The sequence below is a fragment of the Macaca fascicularis genome, chromosome 3, assembly GCF_037993035.2.
Source record: "Macaca fascicularis isolate 582-1 chromosome 3, T2T-MFA8v1.1".
Taxonomy (NCBI): domain Eukaryota; kingdom Metazoa; phylum Chordata; class Mammalia; order Primates; family Cercopithecidae; genus Macaca; species Macaca fascicularis.
This window is the reverse complement of record NC_088377.1, coordinates 199,487,959-199,513,950: the sequence shown is the minus strand read 5'-3', so window position 1 is coordinate 199,513,950 and position 25,992 is coordinate 199,487,959. Positions and strand designations below refer to the sequence as shown.

General features: G+C 38.1%; 1 protein-coding gene across 10 annotated transcripts in view; it reads left to right on the top strand.

The window, feature by feature from the left end:
• PTPRN2 (protein tyrosine phosphatase receptor type N2) overlaps positions 1 to 25,992 on the top strand; it is a 1,017,982-nt gene that overhangs the window by 344,015 nt on the left and 647,975 nt on the right. For all 10 annotated transcript variants that reach the window (XM_045387364.2, XM_045387363.2, XM_045387365.2 and 7 more), the window contains one exon: positions 19,329 to 19,431. In XM_045387364.2, coding sequence (XP_045243299.2) covers positions 19,329 to 19,431 — 103 coding nt within the window. The remainder of the gene's footprint in view (positions 1 to 19,328; positions 19,432 to 25,992) is intronic.

Genomic DNA, 25,992 nt, shown 5'->3' with positions numbered 1-25,992 from the left:
CAGGTGCTGCCTGGTAAACATCCACCTGCTGAGGGACTCTGTGTAAAACTGGTGAACATTCATACGCAAGATTTCGTGGGAACATAAGTCTTCATTTCTTTGGGATGAATGGTCAGGGGTTCAGTTTTTGTGTCTTAGGATAAGTGTATGTTTAGTTTGTAAAGGAACTCTCAAACCATTTTCCAGAATAACATGTTACATTCACAGCAAAAAAAAAAAAAAAGTAACAGTGACCAGTGTCGCAGTTTTTCTGAACCCGAGTCCTTTCCAGCATGTGATGTTGTCACTGTTTTTTAGTTTAGCCTTTCTGATAGGTGCGTGGTAGCATCTCACTGTGGGTGTAACTGACATTTCCCTGATGGCTAATGACGGTCAGCATCTCTTCGTGTGGTTATTTGCCATCCGCAGATCCTCTTTGTCGAAATGTCTTTTCATCTCTCACCCTTTTTCTAATTGAATGTTTTTAATGTTTAGTTTTGAGAGTTCTGTGTATATTCCTGATACTAGTCCTTTGTCAGATACGTGGTTTGCCAGTATTTTCTCCGGCTCTGCACTGATTTTGTCATGCTCTTGAGAGGGGCTTTCCACAGAGCAAAAGTTTTTAATTTTGATGAAGGCCAATTTGTCAATTTTTCTTTTCATGGAAGATATTTGATGTCAAGTCTAAGAACCTTTTGCCTAGCTCTTGCTTCCAAAGATTTTCCGTTGTCTTTTTTCTAAAAGTGTTATAGTTTTGCATTTTTACATTTATGTCCATGAGTTGCTTTTGTGTAGATTGTGAAGCTTAAGCAGAGGTTCCTGTTTTTGCCTGTGGATGTCCAATCTCTCCAAAACCATTTGTTGAAAAGGCTAATATTCCTACCAATACATTGTTTCTGCACCTGTGTCAAAAATAACTTGGACATATTTTTGTGGATCTATTTCTGGGTTTTCTATTCCATTGTATTATTTGTTTATCTCTTCACCAATACTACACAGTCTTGATTACCATACCTATATAGTAAGATTTGAAATTATATAGGATGATTCCTTCCACTTTATTTTTATTTTCCCAAATTGTTTTGGCTACTCTAGTTCCTTTGCTCTTCCATATAACTTGCTTCTCTGTATCTACAAAGTATATCCCTGGGATTTTTAATAGTAATTACGTTAAACCTCAGTGTCAATTTAGGGAGAGTTGACATCGTTATTATGTTGAAACTTCTGGTCTAGCAACATGGTGTGTCTGTCATTTGTTTTGATCTTTGGTTTCTTTCATCACCATTGTGTGTGTGTTTCAGCAGATAAGTCCTGTACATGGTTTGTTAAATTTACACCTAAGTATTCTTTGAGTTGTTTTAAAGAGTATTTTAATTTCAGTTTTCATGTCTTCATTGTTAGTATATAGTAAAAGAGCTTATTAGGTTTAGGAGGTTTTTATTTTTATTTTTGTAGAGTCCTTGGGGTTTTGTATGTAGATAATCAGGATATAGGACATAGGTACCGTTTAATTTCTTCCCTTGTGTCTGCATGCCTTTTATTTTTTTAGCTTGCCCTATTACACTGGCTGGAACTTGCAGCTTTGTGTTGAATAAGATTGGTGAGAGCAGATGTCCTTGCTTTGTTCCTAATCTTTAGTGAAAGCTTTTAGTTACTCACCATTAAGTATAGTGAAATGTGGGTTTGGTAGATGTTTATTATTCAACTTGATAAAGTTCCCCTTGATTTCTGTTTTTCTGAGAGTTTTCATCATGAATGAGTGTTGAATTTTTTAAATGTCTTTTCTGCATTGATTGCTATAATCGTGATTTTTTCTACTTATAGCCTGTTAATATGTTAGATTACATTGATTTTTTTTTGTGAAATAGTGAACCAGCCTTTCACTCCTGAAATAAACCTCATGATGTATAATTACTTTCATATATTGCTGGATTTTTTTTGCTTATTTTGTAAAGGATTTTTGTGTCTATAATTGTGAGTGATTTTGGTCTATAGGTTTCTTTCTTTTTACTGTCTTTGTTTGCTTTTGGTATCAGGTTAATATTAACTACATAAAATAAATTGGGAGCTGTTTCCTCCCCTTCTATTTTCTGGAATAGGTTTGTGGAATTTGTTTTAATTCTTCTTTAAATGTTTGGTATAATTCTTTGGTGAAACCATCTGGGCCTGATTATTTCTTTCTGGGTAGATATTTAATTATTAATTCAAGTTCCTTAATAGTGTAGAACTATTCAAATTATTGATTTCATATTGGATGAACGGAGGTAATTTGTGGATTTCAAGGAATTGATCCATTTCATCTATGTTGTCAGGTTTATGTGTGTAGAGTTGTTTATTCCCTGATTATCCTTTTGATGTGTGCTGAGTCTGTAGTGACTTCCCCTGTTTCTTTACTTATATCGATAATTTGTGTCTTCTCTCTTGTTTTTTGTTAGTCTTGATAGAGATTTGTCAATTTTACTGATTTTTTTCAAGGAACCAGCTTTCATTGTCATTTATCTTCTCTATTTTTTTCTCACTTAAATTACATTGATTTCTTTTCTTACCCTTGTTATTTATTTTCTTCTACTTTATTTGGGTTTATTGTGCTCTCCTTTATTACAGATTCTTGAAGAATTTAGATTATTGATTTGAGACTTTTTCTTTCATTTTTCTTTTGACTTTTGTATTCCGTTTGAGGGTATATATTTATGGGTGAATTGTGCGTTGTTATAGTTTGGTGTGCTAACGATCCTGCCACCCAGGCAATGAGCCTAGTCCCTTATAGCTTTTCAACCCACGTCTTCCTCCCACCTTCTGCCTCTTGTCTTCGTTGTCTGTCATCCTCATTTTTGTGTCTGTGTGTACTCAGTGTTTAGTTTCCACTTTTAAGTGAGAACCTGCATTATTTGGTTTTCTGTTCCTATGTTAGTTTGCTTAGGATGATGGCTTACAGCTGCATCTGTGTGGCTGCAAAGAACATGATTTCATTCTTTTTATGGCTGTGCAGTATTCCATGGTGTATGTGTATCGTATTTTCTTTTTCCAGTCCATCATCAGTGGGCATCTAGGTTGATTCCATGTCTTTGCTATTGTGAGTAATACTGTGATGAATGTACAAGTGCATGTGTCTTTTTGGTAGGATGCTTTATTTTCCTTTGGCTGTATACCCGTAATGGGATTGCTGGGTCGAATGGTAGTTCTGTGTTAAGTTCTTTGAGGAATTTCCAAACTGCTTTCTACACCAGCTGAACTACTTCACATTCCCTCCAGCAGTGTATAAGCATTCCCTGCTCTCTGCAACCCTGCCAACATCTATTATTTTTTGACTTTTAAAAAGTATTCATTCTGGCTCATGTGAAATAGTATCTCATTTTGGTTTTGATTTGCATTTCTCTGATGATTAGTAATGATCAACATTTTTCCTACATTTCTTGGCCACTTCTGTGTTGTCTTTTAAGAAGTGTCTGTTCATGTCTCCTGCCCATTTTTTAATGGGGTTGCTTTTTGCTTGTTGAATAATTTAAGTTCCTTACAGATCCTGGATATTAAGTTTCTGTTGGATGCTGATGTGGTGTGGCTGTGTCCCCACCCACATCTCATCTTGAATTGTAGCTTGCATAATTTCCACCTGTTGTGGGAGGGGACCTGGTGGGAGATAATTGAATCATGGGGGCAGTTTCCCCATATTGTTCTCATGTTAGTGAATAAGTCTCATGAGACCTGATGGATCCAAAGGAAACCCCTTCAGCTTGTCATTCATTCTCTCTCTTGCCTGCTGCCATGTAAGACGTGCTTTTCACCTTCCACTGATTGTGAGGCCTTCCCAGCCACATGGAACTGTGGGTCCATTAAACCTCTTGCTCTTTTAATTCACCCAGTCTCAGGTGTGTCTTTATCAGCAGTGTGAAAACAGACTAATGCAGATGCATAGTTTGCAAATATTTTTTCCTACCCTGTAGGTTGTCTATTTACCTGTTAATAGTTGCTTTTGTTGTTGAGAAGTGCTTTGGTTTAATTAGGTCCCTCTTGGTCTTTTTTTTTTTTTTTTCTTGTAGTTGCTTTTGGAGATGTCCTCCAGAAATCTTTGCCAAGGCCTATGTCCAGAGTGGTGTGTCCTACATTTTCTTCTAGGGTTTTTATGGTTTTAGGTCTTACATTTAAATCTTTAAGCCATCTTAAGTTTCAATCTTAAGGATGGAGTCAAAGTTTCAATCAAAGGAAGGAGTCAGGTTTCAATCTTCTGCATATGGCTAACCAGCTATCCCAGCACCATTTATTGAATAGGGAGCCCTTTCTCCACTTCTTGTTACTGTTGACTTTGTTGAAGATCAGATGTTTGTAGGTGTGCAGCTTTACTTCTGGTTTCTCTAAACAGTGCCATTGGTCTATGTGTCTGTTTTTGTACCAGTACCATGCTGTTTTGGTTACGAGAGCCTTATAGTATATTTTGAAGTCAGGTAATGTGATTCCTCCAGCTTTGTTCTTTTTGCTTAGGGTTGCTTTGGCTATTCAGGCTTTTTTTTCTTTGGATCCATATGAATTTCATAATTCTTTTTTTTTAATTCTGTGAAAAATAATGCTGGTGGTCTGATAGGAATAGCATTGAATCTGTAAATTGCTTTGGGTAATGTTGCCATTTTAACAATATTGATTCTTCCTATCCATGAGCATGGGATGTTGTTCTGTTTGTTTGTATTATCTCTGACTTCTTTCAGCAGTGTTTTTTAATTCTCGTAGAGATCTTTCACTTTCTTGGTTAGCTATAATCCCAGATATTTAATTCTTCTTGTACATGTTGTAAATGGGATGCATTCTTGATTTGGATCTCAGCTTGGAAATTATTGATATATAGAAATGATATTAGTTTTTTGGTTTCTGTTTTTGTTTTTGTTTTCTAAGGGTCAGTGACTTGTATGCTACTGGTTTTTATACATTGAGTTTTTATCCTGAAACTTTACTGAGGTCATTTATTAGTTCTAGGAGTCTTTTGGCAGAGTTTTTAGGGGTTTCTATGTATAGTATATCATCTATGAAGAAAGATAATTTGACTTTCTCTTTTCCTTTTTGGATACCTTTTATTTGTTTCCCTTGCCTGATTGCTCTGGCTAGGACTTCCAGTACTATGTTGAATAGGAGTGGTGAGAGTGGGCATTCTGTTTCATTCCAGTTCTCACAGGAAATGCTCCCAACTTTTGTCTGTTCAATCTGATGTTGCCTTTGGGTTTGTAATTGATAGATCTTATTATTTTGAGGCATATTCCTTTAATCTTTAGTCCTTTGATGCCTAATTTGTTGAAGGTTTTTTTAACATGAAGGGACATTGAATTTTATTGAAAGCCCTTCCTGTGTCTATTGAGATGATCATATGGTTTCTGTTTTCAATTCTGTTTAGTGTCATAGAAGGATTTCGGGAGGAGTTCCTACTTTTTGGCTTTTTGAAGTAATTTTAGTAGGATTGGTACTAGCTCTGCTTTATATGTCTGGTAGAATTCAGCTGTGAATTTGTCTGGTTCAGGGCTTTTTTGGTTGGTAGGGTTTTTTTTTTTTTTTATATTAGCAATTCAATTTTGAAAGTCATTATTCATCTGGTCAGGATTTGAATTTCTTCCTGATTCAATATTGCAAGGTTGTATGTTTCTGGGAATTTATTTATTTCTTCTAGGTTTGTGTGCATAGAGGTATTTATAACAATCTCTGAGGATCTTTGTGTTTCTATGGGATTGCTTGTAATATCACCTTTGTCATTTCTGATTGTGCTTATTTAGGTATTCTCTCTATTTTTGTTTAGCTAGTGGTCTACCAACTTTATTTATTATTTCAAAAAATGAACTTTCTTTGTATGTGTTTTTGTGTCTCAATTTCATTCAGTTCTGCTCTGATTTTGATTTTTTCTTTTCTTCTGCTAGCTTTGGGATTGGTTTGTTCTTTTTTTTTTTTCTAGTTCTTCCAGGTGTAATGTTATGTTGTTAATTTGAGATCTTTCTAACTTTATGATGTAGTTGTTTAGTGTATAAACTTTCCTCTTAACACTGCTTTAGCTGTGTCCCAAATATTCTGGTATGTTGTGTCACTGTTTTCATTAGTTTCAAATAATTTTTTGATTTCTGCCTAATTTCATTCTTTACTCAAAAGTCATCTAGGAGCAAAATGTTTAATTATGATGTAATTGGATAGTTTTGAGAGATCTTCTTGTTTTTTATTCATATTTCTATTACATGTGGGCCAAGAGTGTAGTTGGTATGATTTCAATTTTCTTTGGATGCTTCTGAGACTTGCTTTATGGCATGTGGCTGATCTTAGAGTATGTGCCATGTGCAGATAAGAAGAATATATATTCTGTTGTTGTTGGATATTCTGTAGACGTCTAGAAGACCCAGTTGATCAAGGGTTGAGTTTGAGTCCAGAATATCTTTGTTAGTTTTCTGCCTCTATGATCTGTCTAATGCTGTCAGTGGGGTATTGAAGTCTCCCCCTATTACTGTGTTTATCTATGTCTCTTCATAGGTCTCTAAGACCTTGTTTTATGAATCTGGGTGCCCCAATGTTGGGTGCATAAATATTTAGGGTAGTTAAGTCTTCTTGTTGAGTTGAACCCTTTTTCACTATGTAAAGCCCCTCTTTGTTCTTTTTGATCGTTGCTGGTTTAAAATCTGCTTCATCTGAAATAAGAATAGCAACCTCTGCTCTTTGTTGGTTTCCATTTACAAGATAGATCTTTCTCCATCCCTTTACTTGGAGCCAAAGTGTGTCATTACATGTGAGATGGGTTCTTGAAGACAGCTGACAGTTGGGTCTTGCTTCTTTATTCAACTTGTAAATCTATGCCTTTTAAGTGGGTGTTTAGCCTGTTTACATTCAAAGTTAATATTGATATGTAAGGATTTAATCCTGTCATTTGTGTCATTAGCTGGTTATCATGTAAACTTGATTGTGTAGTTGCTTTATAGTGCAAGTGAGCTACGTATTTGTGTTTTTGTGGAGGCAGGTATCTTTCTTTAGTTTCCGTGTTTAGCACTCCCTTAAGGACCTTTGTAAAGCAGGTCTAATGATAGTAAATTCCTTTAGTGTTCACTTGTCTAAAAAGGATTTTTTCTTCTTTGCTTATGATGCTTAGTTTTGTGGGATATGAAATTCATGATTGGAAATTTTTTTCTTTAAGGATGTTGAAAATAGGGCCCCCAGTGTCTTCTGACTTGTAAGGTTTTTTTCTGAAATGTCTGCTGTTATCCTGAAATGTTCTCTTTGTAAGTGACCTGCTCTTTCTCTCTAGCTGCTTTTAATAGTTTTTCTTTCACATCAACCTGGGAGAATCTGATGACTATGTGCCTTGGGGATGGTCATCTTATATAGTATCTCACAGAGGTTTTCTGAATTCCTTGAATATCCTGTCAACCTCTAGTCAGATTGGGAAATTTTTCATGCACTATGTTTCCCAAGTTGCCTACTCTCTCTCCTTCTCTTTCAGAAAAGCCAGTGAGTCATGGGTTTGGTCTTTTTACATAATCCCATACTTTTCATAGGTTTTATTCATTTTTTAACACTCTTTTTTCTTTATGTTTGTCTGCCTGTGTTGATTTGAAAGAGCTGCCTTTAAGCTCTAAAATTATTTTCTCAGCCTGGTCTATTCTGATGTTAATGCTTCCAATTTTATTATGAAATTCCTATATTGAATTTTTCAATTTCAGAAGTTCAGTTTGGTTATTCTTAAAATGGCTATGTTGTCTTTCAACTCTCAAATCATTTCCTTGGATTGAGTTTCAACTTTCTCCTGTATCTCATTGAGCTTCCTTGCCATCGAGACTCTGAATCCTATGTCTGTCATTTCAGTCATCTCAGTTTGATTAAGAACCATTGCTGGGTAGCTAGTATGTTCATTTGTAGCCAAGAAGACACTCTGGCTTTTAGAATTGCCAGAGTTCTTGTGTTTTTTGTTTGTTTGTTTGTTTTCTCATCTGTGAGTGCTGATGTTCTTTTATCCTTTTGAATTTGCTGTCCTGGGGATGGGTCTTTTTGTTTTTATGTTCCTTATTTCTCATAAGAGTTTTGCTGTTGTGTAAGTTGGATATAGTTGACTGGCTTTGTTTCTGAATTTTTTCATAGGGCCGAGGTTCAGCTCAGCACTCCTGGGCTGTATGCTCTAACCCTGGTGAGCTGGGACCAGGCCTGTGGCTGTGTCCTCTGGCCCCTTGAGGTTTAGTACCAGCTGCACTAGGAGGTCAAGGTGCAGCTAGGCTGCTGGCCAAAGCACTCCATCAGGGGCCACCAGCCAAACTGCCCCGTTGGTGGTTGCTGGCAAAAGTGCCCTGGCAGGGTGGTGGGGGCCATTGGCAAAAGTGCTCCAGTAGGGCTCTCTTTTTTAGTGTAAGCATTTAGTGCTAAAAATTTCACTTAGCACAGTTTTAACTGTGTGTGCCATGAATTTTGATATGTTGTGCTTTCATCTGAATTACATGTAATGTATTATCTTCTCTTTGACCCATGGATTATTTCATAACATGTTGTTTAATTTCCAAGTGTTTGGATATTTCCCTATTATCTTTCTGTTATTGATTTCTACCTTGACTATATTGTGGTCAGAGAACACACTCTGAATGATTATAATTTTGCTGAAGTATGTTTTATGGCCCAGCATTAAGTCTATCATGGTATGTTTTCTTTGGGTAATTGAAAAGAACATATACTCTGCTCTTGTTGGGTACAGTGTTCCATAAATAGTCATTAGGTCCTGTTGATTAATGGTATTGTTGAGTTCTTTTCTATCTTTGTTGATTTTTTGTTTAGTTGCTCTATCTATATAATTCACATATAGGATTGCTGTATCTTCTTAGTGGGTTGGCCTATTTATCACTCTGTAATTCCCTTCTCTGCAGCCATTTTCTTTACTCTAAATATTAACTTATCTGATATTAATATAGCCATTGCTTCTGTCCTTTGATTAATACTTACATGATATATATTTAAAAATATTTTTACTTTCAACCTTCCTATATCATTTTATTCAAAGTGAGTTTCATATAGTATATAGTTGAGTCTTTTTTTAAAAAAAATCCCACTCAGCCAGTGTGTTTTTGTTGTCATATTTAGCCCATTTACATTTAATGTAATTATTAATATGTTAGGATTTAAAACTCATTTTTTATTTTTTACTTGTTCCTGTATTTTTTATTTCTTTGTTTCTTCCTCCCTTCCTTTGAGTTACTTTAATGTTTTTGGAAATCCACTTTATCTATAGTGTTTTTGAGTGTATGTCTTTGATAGTTTTCTTTTAGTTATTGTTCTAGATATAATATGCATATACATATTCATAACTTATTAAAGTTTACTGGTGTCATAATTTTACCAGTTTGGGTGAAATATAGAAACTTTTCCTTCCTTTATGACATTTTACTTATCCCCTCATTTATATTATAATTGTTTAAATATTTCCTCTATGTGCATTTAAAATACATCAGACAGTGGTATGATGTTTGATTGAACTGTCAAGCATACAACCCAAGAGAAGGAATGCTTACTCATGTTGTTGTTTGTCATGTTCTTGCATTCTTCCTGATGCTCCAAAATTTCTTTTTTTATATTTCTCTTCTACATAGAGACATAAATTTAGTTATTCTTTCCGAGTTGGTCTGGTGAAAAACACAATTTTCCTTTATCTGGGGATATCTTTATTTCCCCCTTATTCCTGAAGGATACCTTCACTGGGTATCTGGATTGATAGACTTGTGGGATTCTGGGTTGACATATTTTTCTTTCAGCACTTAAAAAATGTGCTATTTCCTTGTGGCCTCCATCGTTTCTGATAAGAAATCCCCTGTCATTTGAATTGTGTTTTCCTTGTAGGTAAGGTGTCATTTTTCTCTGGCTGCTGTCAAGATTTTTCTTTGTAGGTTTTCAGAAACTTAATTATTATGTGTCTTGGAGGAGATTTGGGTTTACCCTGTTTGGAGTATGTTTAGCTTCTTAAATTTTTAGGTTCATGTTTCTTCCAAAATTGAGAAGTTTTCAGCCATTATTTTTCTGAATACCTTTTCACACCTGTCATCTTGTCTTCTTTCTCTCTTCTTTTTGAAACTCTGATAGCATGAATATTGTATCTTTGGTTATAGCCCTGCAGTTGCTGAAGCTTTATCAATTTTTTCTACTATTTTCTCTGTGTTGTTGACATTGAGTAATTCCTACGGTTTTATCCTCAGTTCACTGATTCTTTCCTTTGTCTCTCCACCCTTCTGTTATGTGCATCCACTGAGTTTTTTATTTTGATTATTGTATCTTTCAGTAATAATATTTCAATTTGGCTTTTATTTATATCATCTATTTTCTGAGACATCCTACTTTTTCATTTGTTTCAAGTGTGTTCATAATTGCTCATTGAAGCATTTTTATCATAGCTGGTTTAAAATCTTTCTCAGGCAATTGTAACATCTCAGTCATCCCAGTGTTGGTTTCTGTGGATTGTCTCTTTCCTATTTATTTTGTCATCTTCTTTGTTCTTTGTATGACCAGTTATTTTCTGTTGAAATCTGGACATTTTTGTATTATGTCATGATTCTAGATCTCATTTAAACCTTGCATTTTAACTATCTCTTTTTGAACACTGCTCTTCTGGGGGTAAGGGGTGGTGATGGTAATTCCTTGTAACTGACATGTGGAAATGGAAGTCTAGATTCCCCAGGAGGCCTCTGTTAATACCTGAGGGTGGGGTCTTTTTACTGCTTGGTTAGGGAGAGGGGTGGAAGTTTCAACTTCCCAGATGGTCTCCGCTGACACTGTAGGGGTTGTGGTAATTACAACCCAATGGAGATGAAAGTTCTGGATCCCTACTTGGCCTTCTCTGATACTACCTGGTAGGGCTAGGGGGAGGCCTTATTACAGCCTCATTAAAGAGGAAGTCTAGACCCCCACTTGGCCTTTGTTGGCATGGGTAGGGGGAGGCTATACTTTTTTCTGTGGTGTTTTGCTGGAGTAGAGCTGTTAATATCTAATATTTTTGTGTCTTGCTGAGTTGATTCTTTCCTGACTCCTTGATTAGAGAGAGGCTGCTTTAGTTGTGTGTGTGTGTGTGTGTGTGTATACACATTGGTGTTTCCAGATTGCTTCCCTCTTTAACTCCAAGTCTGAGGTACATGAGACAAAAAGAAAACCCAGGGAATCCACCACCGTGTCCTTCTCTGCTCTTCCTTCTTATTGCCATCCTTCCAAGTCTTATGCTTGTTTTATGTATGCTCAGAGATTCTAGTTGTACTTAGTGGGAAGAAGTATGTCATCTCTAGAAGTGGATTCCTTCTTCCCAGGGTTATATTTTCTCCAAGATATGCCATGGACAGAAATTCAAAGGAGATGCTTAAACTCCCATATCTATGCATTGTTGTGTTTGTTTTTATATCTAAGAGCACAGTTTCTTCTGAATTCCAGGAAGGCTGAGATGGCTGGGCTAAGGGATACAGGGTCCTCTCAGACTACTCAGTACAGATGATTCTGAGTAGTTGACCGACTATTGTTCTGGAAGAACTGAGCCCTTGTGAGACTGCTCAGTACAGATGATTCTGAGTAGTTGACCGACTATTGTTCTGGAAGAACTGAGCCCTTGTGAGACTGCTCAGTACAGATGATTCTGAGTAGTTGACCGACTGTTGTTCTGGAAGAACTGAGCCCTTGTCAGACTGCTCAGTACAGATGATTCTGAGTAGTTGACCGACTGTTGTTCTGGAAGAACTGAGCCCTTGTCAGACTAATCAGTACAGATGATTCTGAGTAGTTGACTGACTGTTGTTCTGGAAGAAGTGAGCCCTTATCATAGATGCCAAAGTTGACATAACTCAGACTTACATGCTTTTCAGATAAAAATTGTAAATTTAAGTTATTTAAATTTTATAAATGATTTTTTTCATGGAAAGTTCTTTTTGTGCCATTGATTTTCTGCTTCCTGATAAATATTAATATTAAGACAATCCTTTTTAGGAATGGCATGGTTAAAATATCCTTATTTTCTAAATCCACAATAATAGATATTATACTAACATTGCAAATGTGCTTTCAATTGAGGATACTCCCGAGAATGGATCAGAAATAGCTATATAAACAAAAGTACATTTCATAGTGGGTGTTTTTAAATTGCTTTGGCAAATGGGATAAACTTGGTTATTATTAAGTACATTTAATCCTAAATTGGGTAACAGTGAGTGTGGGGCCTGTTCTCTCAGCGACCTATTCTCTAAGTGATACATTCCAACTAGAGCGGCTTAGAGTAAGTTGGAGGCCATCCTAATGGTGAATTTTCCTATCATTCTTCACTTCCGGTAATGCCATTTAGGCTTTTGAGATTTAGAAATATGACAATTGCTTTAATTTGCCATCTATAACATTTAAAAATTGTTAAAATCTAGATTTGCATGTGAAAAAAAATTGTGTGTTCATGAAGATAGCTTATATCTACTGAGCTCTTTTAATTCCATCCAGAATATGTGGTTCTTATCATGTTCTGGACTTCCTATGCCACACACACACACACACACACACACACACACACACAAGCACAGAGCCATCCTGATTTGAAGATTTTGGTAATGTGTTTTTGTACAGGGCATAAAAATATATCTCTGTAATTACATGATATTTAGTGATTAGATAATTATGGATAATTGCATGGGGTAGTTCTAAGTGCTAAAGTGTTACCATAAGATCTAAAATGTACAAATTGCATAATAATTATTCTTGAGAGTTATTTGGTAATTTTGAGCATAATTATCATGTGATCCACAGTGCATGTAATTAATGCATAATCACATGGATTTTGCCTTCATAACTACTTCACCCTTGTTATGAAGCTCTTTGTCATAACATTTGAGTATAAATATAATGTAATTGGCTCCCGGATACAGTACATTAAGCCCCATGATAATTGCTTTCACGGTAACAGTACCCCTTATTCCATTCCAATTGCTGTCTTTTAAGATTTTGTTAGGAAGAACAAAACACCTAAGATACAGTGGTGGGCAGTTAGAGGAGTGGGTGAGTGGCGGGTACTATGTGCTCATTGTGGATGAGGAGTATCTTTGCTGTGACCACAGTATTTCCATGTAGATGGAAGATGTCTCCATTTTTCATAATAGACAAAAATCTATCTTCTGACTAAACTTGTATTTGGTGTAAGACTCCTTGCTGTCCAGCCATAGTCAGCGCCCATTAAGTCTCTCCCTCTATTTGTTTTTAATTTTTAATTTTTGTGGGTACAGAGGTGTATATATTTATGGGATACATGGGATATTTTGATACAGGCATGCAATCATAATAATCACATCAGGGTAAGTGGGATATTCATCACCTAAAGTATTTATCCTTTCATTGTGTTACAAATAATCCAGTTATACTCTTGGTTATTTTTAAATGTACAATAATTATTGTTGACTGTAGTTACCCTGTTGTGCTATCAAGTACCAGATCTGAATTCATTCTACTTAACTATATTTTTGTACTCATTAACCATTCCCACTTACCCCCCACCCCCTGCCAATTTCCTTCCCAGTAACAATGGTTACTTCCTTCTGGTAACCATTGTTCTATTCTCTATCTTTATAAGTTCAGTTGTTTTAATTTTCAGTTCCCACAAATCAGTGAGAACATGCAAAATTTGTCTTCCTATGTCTGGCTTATTTCACTTAACGTAATGATTTTCAGTTCCATCCATGTTGTTGCAAATGACAGAATCTTACCTTTTTATGGCCGAATAGTACTCCATTTTGTAGAGGTACCACATTTTTTTAAATCCGTTTGTCTGTTGATGGACATTTAGGTTGCTTCCAAATGTCTGCTCTTGTTAACAGTGCTGCAGTAAACATGGGAGTGTGGATATCTATTTGATACACTGATTACCTTTCTTTTGGGTATAAACCTGGCCGTGGATATAAACCTAGCCGTGGGATTGCTGGATTATATTATAGCTCTATTTTCTGCTTTTTAAGGAACCTCCACACTGCTCTCCATAATAGTTGTACTAATTTACAATTCCACCAGCAGTGTGTATGAGGGTTACCTTTTCTCTATATCCTCGCCAGCATTTATTATTGCCTGTCTTTTGGACAAAAGCCATTTTAACTGGGGTGAGATGATATCTCATTGCAGTTTTGATTTGCATTTATCTGATGATCAGTGATGTTGAGCACCTTTTCATATACCTGTTTGCCATTTGAATGTCTTTTTTGAGAAATATCTATTCAGAGCTATATCTATTTGCCCATTTTAAATTGGATTATCAAATTTTTTTCTACAGAATTGTTTGAGCTTTTTATATATTATGGTTATTAATCCCTTGTCAGATGAATACTTTGCAAATGTTTTCTCCTATTCTGTGGGTGTCTCTTCACTTTGTTGATTGTTTCCTTTGCTGTGCAGAGGTTTTTAAACTTGATGTGATCCCATCTGTCCAATTTTGTGTCCAATGCTGTGCTTGTGGGGCATTACTCAAGTTGCTTTGGCTGCCTGTGCTTATGGGATATTACTAAAGAAATTTTACACTATTCAGTGTCCTGGGGAGTTTTCCCAATGTTTTATTGTAGTCGTTTCATAGTCTGAGCTCTTAGATTTAGTCTTTACTCCATGTTTGTGTGATTTTTGTATACGACGAGATTGGAGTCCAGTTTCATTCTTCTGCATGTGGTTATCTAGTTTTCCCAGCACCATTTACTGAAGAGACTGTCCTGTCCCCAGGACAGTTGACGACTATTGACGATTTTTGCGTCAATATTCATCAGGGATATTGGCCTGTAGTTTTATTTTTTGATATGTCTTTGGTTTTGGTATCAGGGTAATACTGGCTTCATGGAATGAATTTGGAGGTATTTCCTCCTCCGCTATCTTCTGGAATAGTTTGAGTAAGGTTATTCTTTAAATATTTGGTAAAATTCAGCAGCGAAGTGATCAAGTCCCAGGGTTTTGTTTGCTTGGAGACTTTATTACAGCTTCAATCTCATTATTCGTTATTGATCTGTTCAGGTTTTGGATTTCTTCATGGTTCAGTCTTGGTAGGTTCTATGTGTCTAAGAATTTATCTATTTCTCCTGGGTTTTCTAATTTACTGGCATGTAGTTGCTCATAGTAGCCTCTAATGATCCTCTGAATTACTGCAGTACTAGTTGTAATGTCTCCTGTTTCATCTCTGATTTTATTTATTTGGCTCTTTTCTCCTTTTGTCTTAGTCTAGATAATGGTTTGTCAATTTCGTTTATCTTTTCAAAAACCAACTTTTTGTTTTCATTGATCTTTTGTATTTTCTTCATTCAACTTCGTTTATTTCTGCTCTGATCTTTATTATTTCTTTTTGTTTACTAATTTTGGGTTTGGTTTGCTCTTGCTTTTCTAGTTCTTTAAGATGCATCAATAGATTGAGGGTTTTCTCTCTTCTTTTTTTTGATGCAGGTGTTTATAGCTATAAACTTTCCTCTTAGTACTGCTTTTGCTGCATCCCACAGGTTTTTGGTATGTTGTGTTTGTATTATTATTTGTTTCAAGAAATCTCTAAATTTTCTTCTTAATTTATTCATTGACCCACTGGTCATTCAGAAGCGTATTGTTTAATTTCCATGTGTTTGTATAGTTTCCAAAATTTTCCCTGTTATTGATTTCTAATTCCATTGTGGTCAGAGAAGATACTTGATGTAATTTCAGTTTGTTTTTGAATTTTTATGCATTTTGTTGCCATAATGTATGGGCTGTTCTTGAGAATTATTCGTGTGTTGAGGAGAAGAATATGGATTTCATAGCCATTGAATGAAATGTTCTGTAAATGTCAATTAGGTCCATTTGGTCAGTAGTGCAGCTTGGTTGATACATCTTTGTTGAATTTCTGTCTGGATGATTTCTGTCCAGTGCTGAAAGCGGCATGTGGAAGTCTTCAGCTGTTATTGTATTGGGGTCTGTCTCTTGCTTTAACTCTAATAAAATTTGTTTTATATATCTGGATGCTCCAGTGTTGGGTACATATATATTTACAGTTGTCGTGTCCTCTTGCTTAATTTACCCCTTTATCATTATGACCTTGTCTCTTTTGGTAGTTTTGTCTTGAAATCTATTTTGTCTGATACATGTATAGCTACTCTTGCTCTTGTTTGGTTTCCATTTGCATGGATTATCTTTTTCCATTCCTTTATTTTTTTAGTCTATGTTTGTCTTTATAGGTAAAGTGTGTTTCTTGTAGGCAACAGATGATTGGGTCTTTTTTTTTTTTTTTAAATACATTCAACCGCTCTGTGTCTTTTGATTGGAGAGTTTAGTCCATGTGTACTCAATGTTATTTTTGATAGGTAAGAACTTACTCTTGCCATTTTGTTATTTGTTTTCTGATTGTTGTGTGGTCTTCTCTTTCTTATTTCTTTCCTTACTGTTTTTTTTTAAGTGAAAGTGATTTTCTTTGGTGGTATGTTTTAATTTCTTGCTTTTTACTTTTTGTTGTATCTGTTTTATGTTTTTTGATTTGAGGTTACAGTAAGGCTTGCAAATAACATCTTATAACCCATTATTTTAAATGGATGACAACTTAACATTGATTGCATAAGCAAGCTAACAAACCAGCACAGAGAAAACTAATAAAAACTCTACACTTTAGCTTCATCCCCCTACTTTTTAACTTTTTGTTGTTTCTATTTATATCTTTATATCTGAAAAGTTGTTGGAGTTATTTTTGATCAGTTCATCTTTTAGTCTTTTAACTCTAGATATGAGCAGTTTACACACCACAATTACAGTGTTACGATATTCTGTGTTTTTCTGTGTACTTACTACTACCAGTGAGTTTTGTACCTTCAGATGATTTCTTAATGCTCACTAACTTTCTTTTATTTCAGACTGAGGAAATCCCTTTAGCATTTCTTATAGGACAGGTCTGGTGATGTTGGAATCCTTCAGCTTTTGTTTGTCTGGGAAGGTATTTTTCCTTCATATTTGAAATGCATTTTTGTTGGATATACAATTTCAGAATAAAAGGATTTCTTTCCTTTAACACTTTAAATAACAATGACACTATTTCCTGACCTGTAAAGTTTCCACTGAAAAGTCTGCTGCCAGACATACTGGAGCTCCATTGTATGTTTTTTTCTTTGTTTCTTTTCTTTGTCAGCTTTTAGGATCCTTTCTTCATTCCTCACCTTTGGGAGTTTGATAATTAAATGTCTTGAGGTAGTCTTATTTGGGTTGAATCTGTTTAGTGTTCTGTAGTCTTCTTACACTTGAACATTGATATCTTACTCTAGGTTCGAGAAGTTCTCATTATTATCCTTTCGAGTAAACCTTCTCCCCCTTTCTTTCTCTCCCTCCTCTTGAAGGGTGATAAATCTTAGATTTCTCTTTTTGAAGCCATTTTCTAGATAATGCAGTTGTGCTTCATTTTTTAAAATTCTTTTTTCTTTAGTCTACTCTGACTGCATATTTTCAAATAGCCAGTCTTCAAGCTCACTAATTCTTTGTCTTGCTTGGTCAACTCTGTGGTCAAGAGAGTCTGAGGCATTCCGCAGTGGGTCAGTTACATTTTTCAACTCCAGAGATTTGCATGATTGTTTTTAATTACTCCAATTTCATTGTTAAGTTTATCTGGTAGGATTCTGTTTGTCTTTTCTGTGTTATCTTGAATTTCACTGAATTTTTTTAAAACAACTATTTTGAATTCTTTGTCTGAAAGGTTACATATCTATCCCTGTCTCTCCAGGATTGGTCCCTGGTGCCTTATTTAGTTCATTTGGTGAGGTCATGTTTTCGTGGATGGTCTTGATGCTCTTGGATGTTTGTTGGTGTCTGAGTTAGGTATTTATTGAAGTCTCTAAAATCTGGGCTTGTGTGTACTCATCCTTCTTGGGAAAGCTTTCCAGGTAATTGAAGGGACTTTGGTGTTGTGATCTAAGTTTTTAATCCCTGCAGCCATATCTGCTTTAGGGGGACTCAAAGGCCAGTAATTTCATGGCTCTTTCAGACTCATAGAAGTACCACCTTGGTAGTCTTGGATACAATCCAGAAGTATTTTGTGGATTACCAGGCAGACTTTTTTTTCCTGTTACACTCTCCCAAACAAACGGAGTCTCTCTCTCACTCTGTCCTAAGATTCCTGGAGCTGGGTGAGGGGTGACACAAGCACCTCTATGGCCACCACCACTGGGACTGTTCTGGATCAGACCTGAAGCCAGGACATCTCTGAGTCTCACCCAAGGCCCATGGGGTACTGCCTGGGTACCCCTGTTGATTATTTGGGGCCCAAGGGCTCTATAGTCGGGAGATGATGAATCCTTCCAGTACTAGGACCTTCCCTTCAAGGCAGTGGATTTTCCTTTGACCCAGGGTGTGTCTAGAAATGTCACCTGGGAGATAGGGCCTGGAATGGGGGCCTCATGACTCTGCCCAGTGCCCTATCCTACTTTGGCTGAGCAGTTATCCAAGTTGTAAGATAAAGTCCTCTTTACTCTTCCCTCTCTTCTCAAATGGAAGGAAGGAGCCTCTTTTGGAGCTGTGAGCTGTGCTGTCTAGGGTTGAGGGAGGGGTGACACAAGCACCCTTAGTTGCCCTAGCTGGTACCTCACTAGGTTGTGTGCACCCCAAGTCCAGTGGCTCCAAGCCAAGCACAGCACCAGGACTTGCCCGGGAATTGTAGTCCTTCTATCGTAGACAGCCTTCAAGTTTATTTAGGACCCCAGAGCACTTTAGCCCATGGTGGTGAGGCTTGTCAGAACTCAGATTCTGACCACTGGGATGGGTGGCACCCCTCTGTCCAGGGCTAGTCTACATGTTCCCTCCATGGGCACTGGTTGAATTCTGCGTGTTGTTTTTACTGTGACAGGGCAGCACTGAGTTCCAATACACAGTCCCACAATCACTGTGCTCTCTCTCCCAAGTGCATATGCGTTCTGTCTCTGGGGCACACAGCCACTGCAAGGGGATGGGTGAGGGGTGACATCATCAATTCCAAATAATCTTTTCTACCTTCTTCTGTGCCTCTTTCAATGATATGGAGTTAAAACCAGGTACTGTGACCACTCACCTGAAATTTGGTTCTCATGTAGGTGCTTTTCTGTGTGGACAGTTGTTCAATTTGGTGTTCCTACAGGGAGGATGATCACTGGAGGCTTCTATTTGGCCATCTTTCTCCATGCTCACCCAAGTCTTTGTATTATTATTATTAATGCAGCAGAGCCTCAGTTTTCTTTTTGGCCTAGAAGTTTCAGAAAGTGGGAATTTCTTTAAGAAGATCTTCTTGATAAACTGCAGTGAGAGGGAGCCTTACTTTGCAGATGGGACCGTCAACGTGATGGTGAAATGCAACTACTTACGAGACTGAAGCAAGAGCTTTGGCTAAACTTCCAAAATGATGACACAGGTTTTGCAACTTTTGTCCACAGGTTTCACGTGGCAGGATGACTACACTCAGTATGTGATGGACCAGGAACTTGCAGACCTCCCCAAAACCTACCTGAGGCATCCTGAAGCGTCCGGCCCAGCCAGGTAAGTGTGGATGTGGCTCACTGCCCTTTGCTCCCGGGACACAGCCCATAGCCATTACACTTAGGATTTGTTCGTTTATTTTAATGTAGCAAAGAACCCACTATCTTTCTGGTGCAGATGTTTCAGAAAGTTAGGATATCTGTAAGGAAAAGGTTGGTTCCCATGAGAGAAAGAGATATTGGGTGACCCTCCAGTGAGGTGCCATTTTCATTGAGACATGCCCAGGGGTTCTTCATTTTTCCGTGAGACTCTTAGAGAAATCCTGCATCTTCAAGGCCTTGATCAAAAGCAGATAAGTTGAGAATTCCCATTTCTAAGATATTATTTTTGCTTTAGACAAAAAGCAGAATTAAATTGTGAAAGTCTTTATCGTCCTTTCCCAGAGCATAGCAACCTATACTGAGCTAAATATATTGTTCCATATTCTCTTATTTTGTACTCAAACTATGTGGCAATTACTAATGTCATATAAACTATCTGGTAATGTCATACATACCATGTACTAAATGTCATACCCATTCTTGAAAGTGAGGAAATTGAGACATAGGGAGGTTAAAAAATTAGTTTAAAGACAAATCACAGTAAGAAAGCTGGCACTGTTGGATTCCTGAGTCATTGTGTTATTTTTCATGTTAAAAAAAAAAAAAGAACACATGAAAATGACCTTTCCTAAAGGTTTAATTTGAAAAGTCCATTTTTCCCTGACAGAGAGACTATTCTAGAGCCATAGTCTTTAGTCAGAAAGATTCCAGTAACACAAAATTTAGATAGCTGCTTTCATGCCCATGTCCATCTGATACGGAAAGCAGTTAAGTGTCCTGGCAGGATCAAAAGAGTGAGAACGTGTGGAGAACTGGTAACCGACCCCCAGCACGCGGCACACACTGAGGGCAGGGGCCGCGTCTTTCTGCTTCTGTGCCTGGTGTATCTACCTTTAATACCTCCTTTATCTAAGAGAATGTGCTGTTATACTCTAAGTCTTTCCTGTAGGAAACCAAACAAAAATCCACCAAAATGTTTTCAACTTGAGCTGTGTTGAATTTCCATGTTCATGTTGGATGTGTTCAAACTCCTTGTACTCCCCTCTAAATTCCATTGGGGGCGCTTGCACTGCCCCAGGGACCTTGAACTCCATCAAGTGTAGGGATGGGTTGGGCGGCCCAAGACGGGCAAGCAGCAGAGGGCTGAAGAATTGGGAGCACCAAGCAGAGGATGGCTCCTCCTCAGTCTGGGGGTGCAGAATGGGGCAAACAGAAGCTGCCCAACGTGGGAGGAAAGGAGTGCCACCGAGAGAAGAATCCAGGGAGGACCTGCCTCTGAGAAATCAAACTCAGCAGCAACCCTGGAGAGGCGCCTGGATTGTGCCTTCTAAACGTTAAACGTGGTCGTTTGAAAAAATTGCCAGTTTTTATTATTTAAAACAGTGCCAGTTTTATTATGAAAAATGGTATGTTATCTTTGTTTTAAATACATAGGCTTTGAGATTGGAACCTACCTTCCTTCCTACCTACCTTGCTTCCTTCCTTCCTTCCTTCCTTCCTCCCTCCCTCCCTCCCTTCCTTCCTCCTCCTCCTCCTTTTCTTTCCTTCCTTCCTTCCTTCCTTCCTTCCTTCCTTCCTTCCTTCCTTCCTTCCTTCCTTCCTTCCTTCCTTCCTTCCTTCCTTCCTTCCTTCCTTCCCTTCCTTTCTTTTCTTTCTCTCTTTCTTTCTCTCTCTCTTTCTCTCTTTCTCTCTCTCTTTCTCTCTCTCTTTCTCTTTCTTTTCTCTTCTCTTCTCTTTTCTCTGTCTTGCTTCGTCACCCAGGCTGGAGTGCAGTGGCGTGATCTCGGTTTACTACAGCCTCTACCTCTTGGGTTCAAGCAATTCTGTTGCCTGAACCTCCTGAGTAGCTGGGACTAAAGGTGTGCGCCACCACGCCTGGCTAATTTTTGTATTTTTAGTAGAGACGGGGTTTTGCCATGTTGGCCAGGCTGATCTTGAACTCCTGACCTCCTGATCCACCCACCTTGGCCTCCCAAAGTGCTGGGATTACAGGCATGAGCCACCACATCCGGCCAAGATTGGAATTTTCTTTGTGAATTTCCTGTATATGTCTTTGTCTGTATAAAAAGGACTTTTTGTATATTTCTGTTTGTTCCTTGTATTATAGATTCTTTACATTTCATGGTAGTAACTTTTCACATATTACATTTTGTAAAAATATTTTTATCAGCCTGGAACATAGATGGCACTAGCTATGGTTGCAAATAAAAACAGAGAGCTCTTACCATTCTGTAGGTTGGATTTCCAAATTCTTTCTTTGTGAGTGTTGAACCCAGGCAAGACCAATTATCCCTGCCCCCAAAACAGAGGCCCATTTAGGGAGGCATTGGCTGGATATTCTCCAGACTCCTTTCCTCCCCGCTTCCCTCCCCTGCCCTGCGATGGGCTTCATGCCTGTAGGCTCCATCGGGTCCTCTGGGGCTCTGGCTTTGGTGGGGTTTGGAACAAGCTGCACCCAGCGTGGAGGGCAGAGGAGTCTGGGCACATTCCCCAGCTCTTCCCCAAGCCCAGGCATGACTGCCTGGGACAGTCACCCCCTCTCATGCTGTCCCTCCTGCTGACCCAAAGGCCTCCTCAGTCCCATGGCGGCGCCTTCCTCGTGCCCGACTCTGACACCTACTGAGGGAGGTTCCCACGAGGCCCTGCCCAGGAGAGAATAAGAAACAGTGTGGCCCGTCATCTTCCTCAACTGTTGCCCACAAAATTATCATCCTCATGGAAATGTGATCGTTTTTCTTTTTTTCCTAAAATTTCTGGAAAACTTCTTTTACCATTGAAATGATCTACTTTCTAGTATAATTTTTAGGAATGCTCTTTATTTATAGGGCATTTTCATTGTCTTCCAAGATTATTGGTAAAACATGCTTACACTGTTGTGTGATTTGGGGTATTTAAAAGCTATCCTTTAATACCTATTCCACATTTGGTAATGCAGTGTAGTGGATGCTCTTCTCCTGTTGAAGAAAAGAGTCAAACTCTGTAAAATATTTTTAGAGATGTATTCTGAGCCAAATATGAGTGGCCATGGCCCGTGACGCAGCCCTCAGGAGGCCCTGAGCACATGGGCCCAGGGTGCTCGGGGTGCAGCTTGGTTTTATAGATTTTAGGGAGGCGTGAGACATCAATCAAATACATTGGTTTGGTTCAGAAGGAGGGACAACTCAAAGCTGGGGCTTCCAGGCTATAGGTGAATTCAAACATTTTCTGGTTGACAACTGGTTGAGTTTATCTGAAGACCTGGGACCCACATGAAGGAAATGCTCAGGTTAAGATAAAGGATTGTGGAGACCAAGTTTTATTGTGCAGAGGAAGCTCTCAGATAGCTGACTTCAGAGAGAGCAGGTTGTAAGATGCTCCTTATTGGACCTAAAAGGGTGCCTAGCTCTTAGTTGATTATCTCCTGGGATCTGGAAAGGAAGAAAGGAAAACAAAGGGGGAAGGGGATCCCTATAGAATGTGGATTTTTTCCACAAGAGACTTTGCAGGGCAATTTCAAAGTATTGCAAGGAAATATATTTTAGGGTTAAATATTTTGATTTTTTTCCTTGCCTGGTAATGTTCTGCCAGAGTCAGACTGAAAAGTAAGTCACGATATATAGGGTCAAATAAAACCCTCTGATGAGAATTTATGGTTTGTAGGGCATGACTCCCCAGACCTCTTAGATAGGAATTTGGGCAAGATAAAAAAATCAGAGCTTAGTCCTCACTATTATGATTTTTAAAATTACTCAGCACATGTGTAGTTATATTCCCTTGCAATTGTAAACTCACTTTTTCTTTAGCTGGGTGTGGTGGCGCCTGGCTACTCAGGAGGCTGAGGGATCACCTGAGCCCGGGATTGAGGCTGCCTGAGTCATGATCACACACAGCACTGTAGCCTGGGAGACAGTGAGACCCTGGCTCAAAAAAAAATTCCTTTTGTTCACCCTTTTAACACAATTTGTAAAAAGAATTATCTCTCAGATTTTCTTCTTTTTGCTATTCTCTAAGCTTCTTCAGTAAAACTTATTTATGCTCTTTATTCATTTTTTAAAAATAATGAAATCACATAAATTTAGTATTTGCTTTTGAGCATAATTTTAACATCATTCTATAACTTTGATGAATTCTCACTTGCTTTTGTTCTAAATTATCAGTAATTGTCATTTTATATCCTTTTGAAACAAGTGTTTGGTAGGCTTTTCTACTTTTTCATATTTATGTGTTGTTTTTAAAGTTTAAATTAGTGTCTAATTCTACTGCATTTTGGTCAGAATGTGACTTTGTTCAACTTTTGCTCTTTGGTAATTTTGAGGATTTCTTTGGCCTAATTGGAACCATATTTAATCTCCAGTTGGCGCTTCAATAATATATTCGTTTAACTATTTGCAGGATACAGATTTTTACAAATAGTTTATAATTTTATATATATATATATGATGTGTAATTAGGTAAAAATGTGTCAATTGTATTATTTCAGATCAACATGTCCTTATTTATATTGTGACTTTCTGAAATTTCTCAAAGACAGTATTTCTGTGAGTTTTCCTTTGGGGGTTGACGTGTTTAGCTTCATAGGCTCTGAGGCTCTGCTGCTTAGCACACGGGGCTGCGTCAGCCCGTCCTCGGCGTCCATCACTGGCGGATTGTTGTGTAAATGGTGTCTGCATCTCCCTTAATGCTTGTCTTGGATTCCATTTTCCTAGATGAATAGGGCCTTTCCTGCTTCCTCTTTGTTTTTGTTGCCTGGTTAATCCATGGCTATCTTCAGAATTTGGCCTTTGGGACTGTTTCTGTTTGAAACTCAGCTTTTATAAGGTCAAGTGGTGTTTCCAAAGCCCCGTGGGTCAGGTCGGAGGGTGGGGCCCGCAGCAAGGGTACCGATTCCTCTTTGGGGCTCTTTCTTCTCATACGTGGATTGTGGCTTGTTTGCCTCCTCATACGTGGATTGTGGCTCATTCCCCTCTTCTTTAGTATTTATAAATTTTTCTTATTTTAGATTTAATTTGTGGCCTTCGCCTCTAGATTTTCAAGCGATTTTAAAGTAAAGGATTTGTTTCATTCCTTGTTAAAGGGATCCTCATGTTCTGATTCCTGCTGCGTGATAAGGAGCCCTGTTGGCTTTCAGCGTCCTCACTCCCCAGTCCCAGGAGCTGCTTCTAACCAGGCTCCCCTAGTGCCTGCCTGTGCCCTCCACCAGATAGACCCCGGGCCAGCATTTGCTGGATAAACGGTGGTGAAGGACGGAATGCGTGATCTGCCCATGCCTTTGAATTCTTGCATGGGTAGCAACACTAACCAAGAATGTCGCCTGGATTTCTCCAGTTCATGTGTGTTCAGAGCATTCTGAGCTTCACAGCTGAACAGGAATCCACAATAGGCCAGTGACATAGTAGCTGGTGTTCTTCACATGAGGCAGTTAATCTCAGGAGATTGAGTTACTTGCCGAAAACCAATTACTCATTCATGAAATAAAAGTGACATTAGAATGAAGTCTTCAGAATTCACAGCCCTGTTTTGGGCTTACCACAAGCTAATTTCTCCTGCTGGTTCTTCTCTTCACACACATGAGGTCCCTCAAGCAGAGTAAGCCCCAAGAGAGAAAGCCAGAAAGAGACGTAGTGTGGAAGATCAGCAAAGCAGTAAGTATGAATGCCCAGTGTGAGGAACAGAGCTGGCACCTAAGGAGTCACCAGGAACCTGAGAACATGCTTAGGGCTAAGAGAACCTGAGAACATGCTATAAGGAGAAGCTGAGAACATGCTAAGGGCTAAGAGAGTCAAGGAAGGGGAACCTGAGAACTGAGGACTTGAGAACATGCTAAGGGCTAAGATAACCAAGAACCTGGGAACATGGTAAGGGCTAAGGAGGACCTGAGAACCAGGGAACATGCTAATGGCTAAAGAGAACCTGGGAACATGCTAAAGGCTCCTGAGGCAGGAACAGGGACAAAGAATACCAGCTGTGTATGTAAGCACGGACAACTTCACAGGGAACTTTGGGTGGCCATGAAGGTTGGATGTGTAACATAAGATGGGCCTGTAATTTGGAATCTTTTCCTTTAACAAACTGGGTGACAATCTAGGATATCTCATATTATTGTGAGCCTAAGTCCAGTGTGTGCAAGTGGAGAAGGGAGTAGCTACTAAGTGTAAAACATTTTTCATCTTTTTGAAGTACAAAATCCATACGTATGAAGTTTTGACCTACTTCAAGCTGGATGACAGAGCAAAAGTCAATGTGCGAGTTAATTGCTACACCACCACACAGCATAATGATAAACACTCTCATTGCTGTGACATATTGCAGTGTCACAAACAAGTCCCCAAGCATGGGCAGAGGCAAAGCAAAGATGAATATGACAATTTAAAGGTACATTTATGAGGTGGTTCCATCTGCATTGATTAGCAATTAGTGAGAAAAGTAGACAAAATACCAGAAAAGTAAGTTAACTGCAGTTAAATTACACTCTGACAACATAGAACATGAAATTTCATCGATTAAAAAATGGCCAAGGAAACTATAGCCATGATTTGAGATG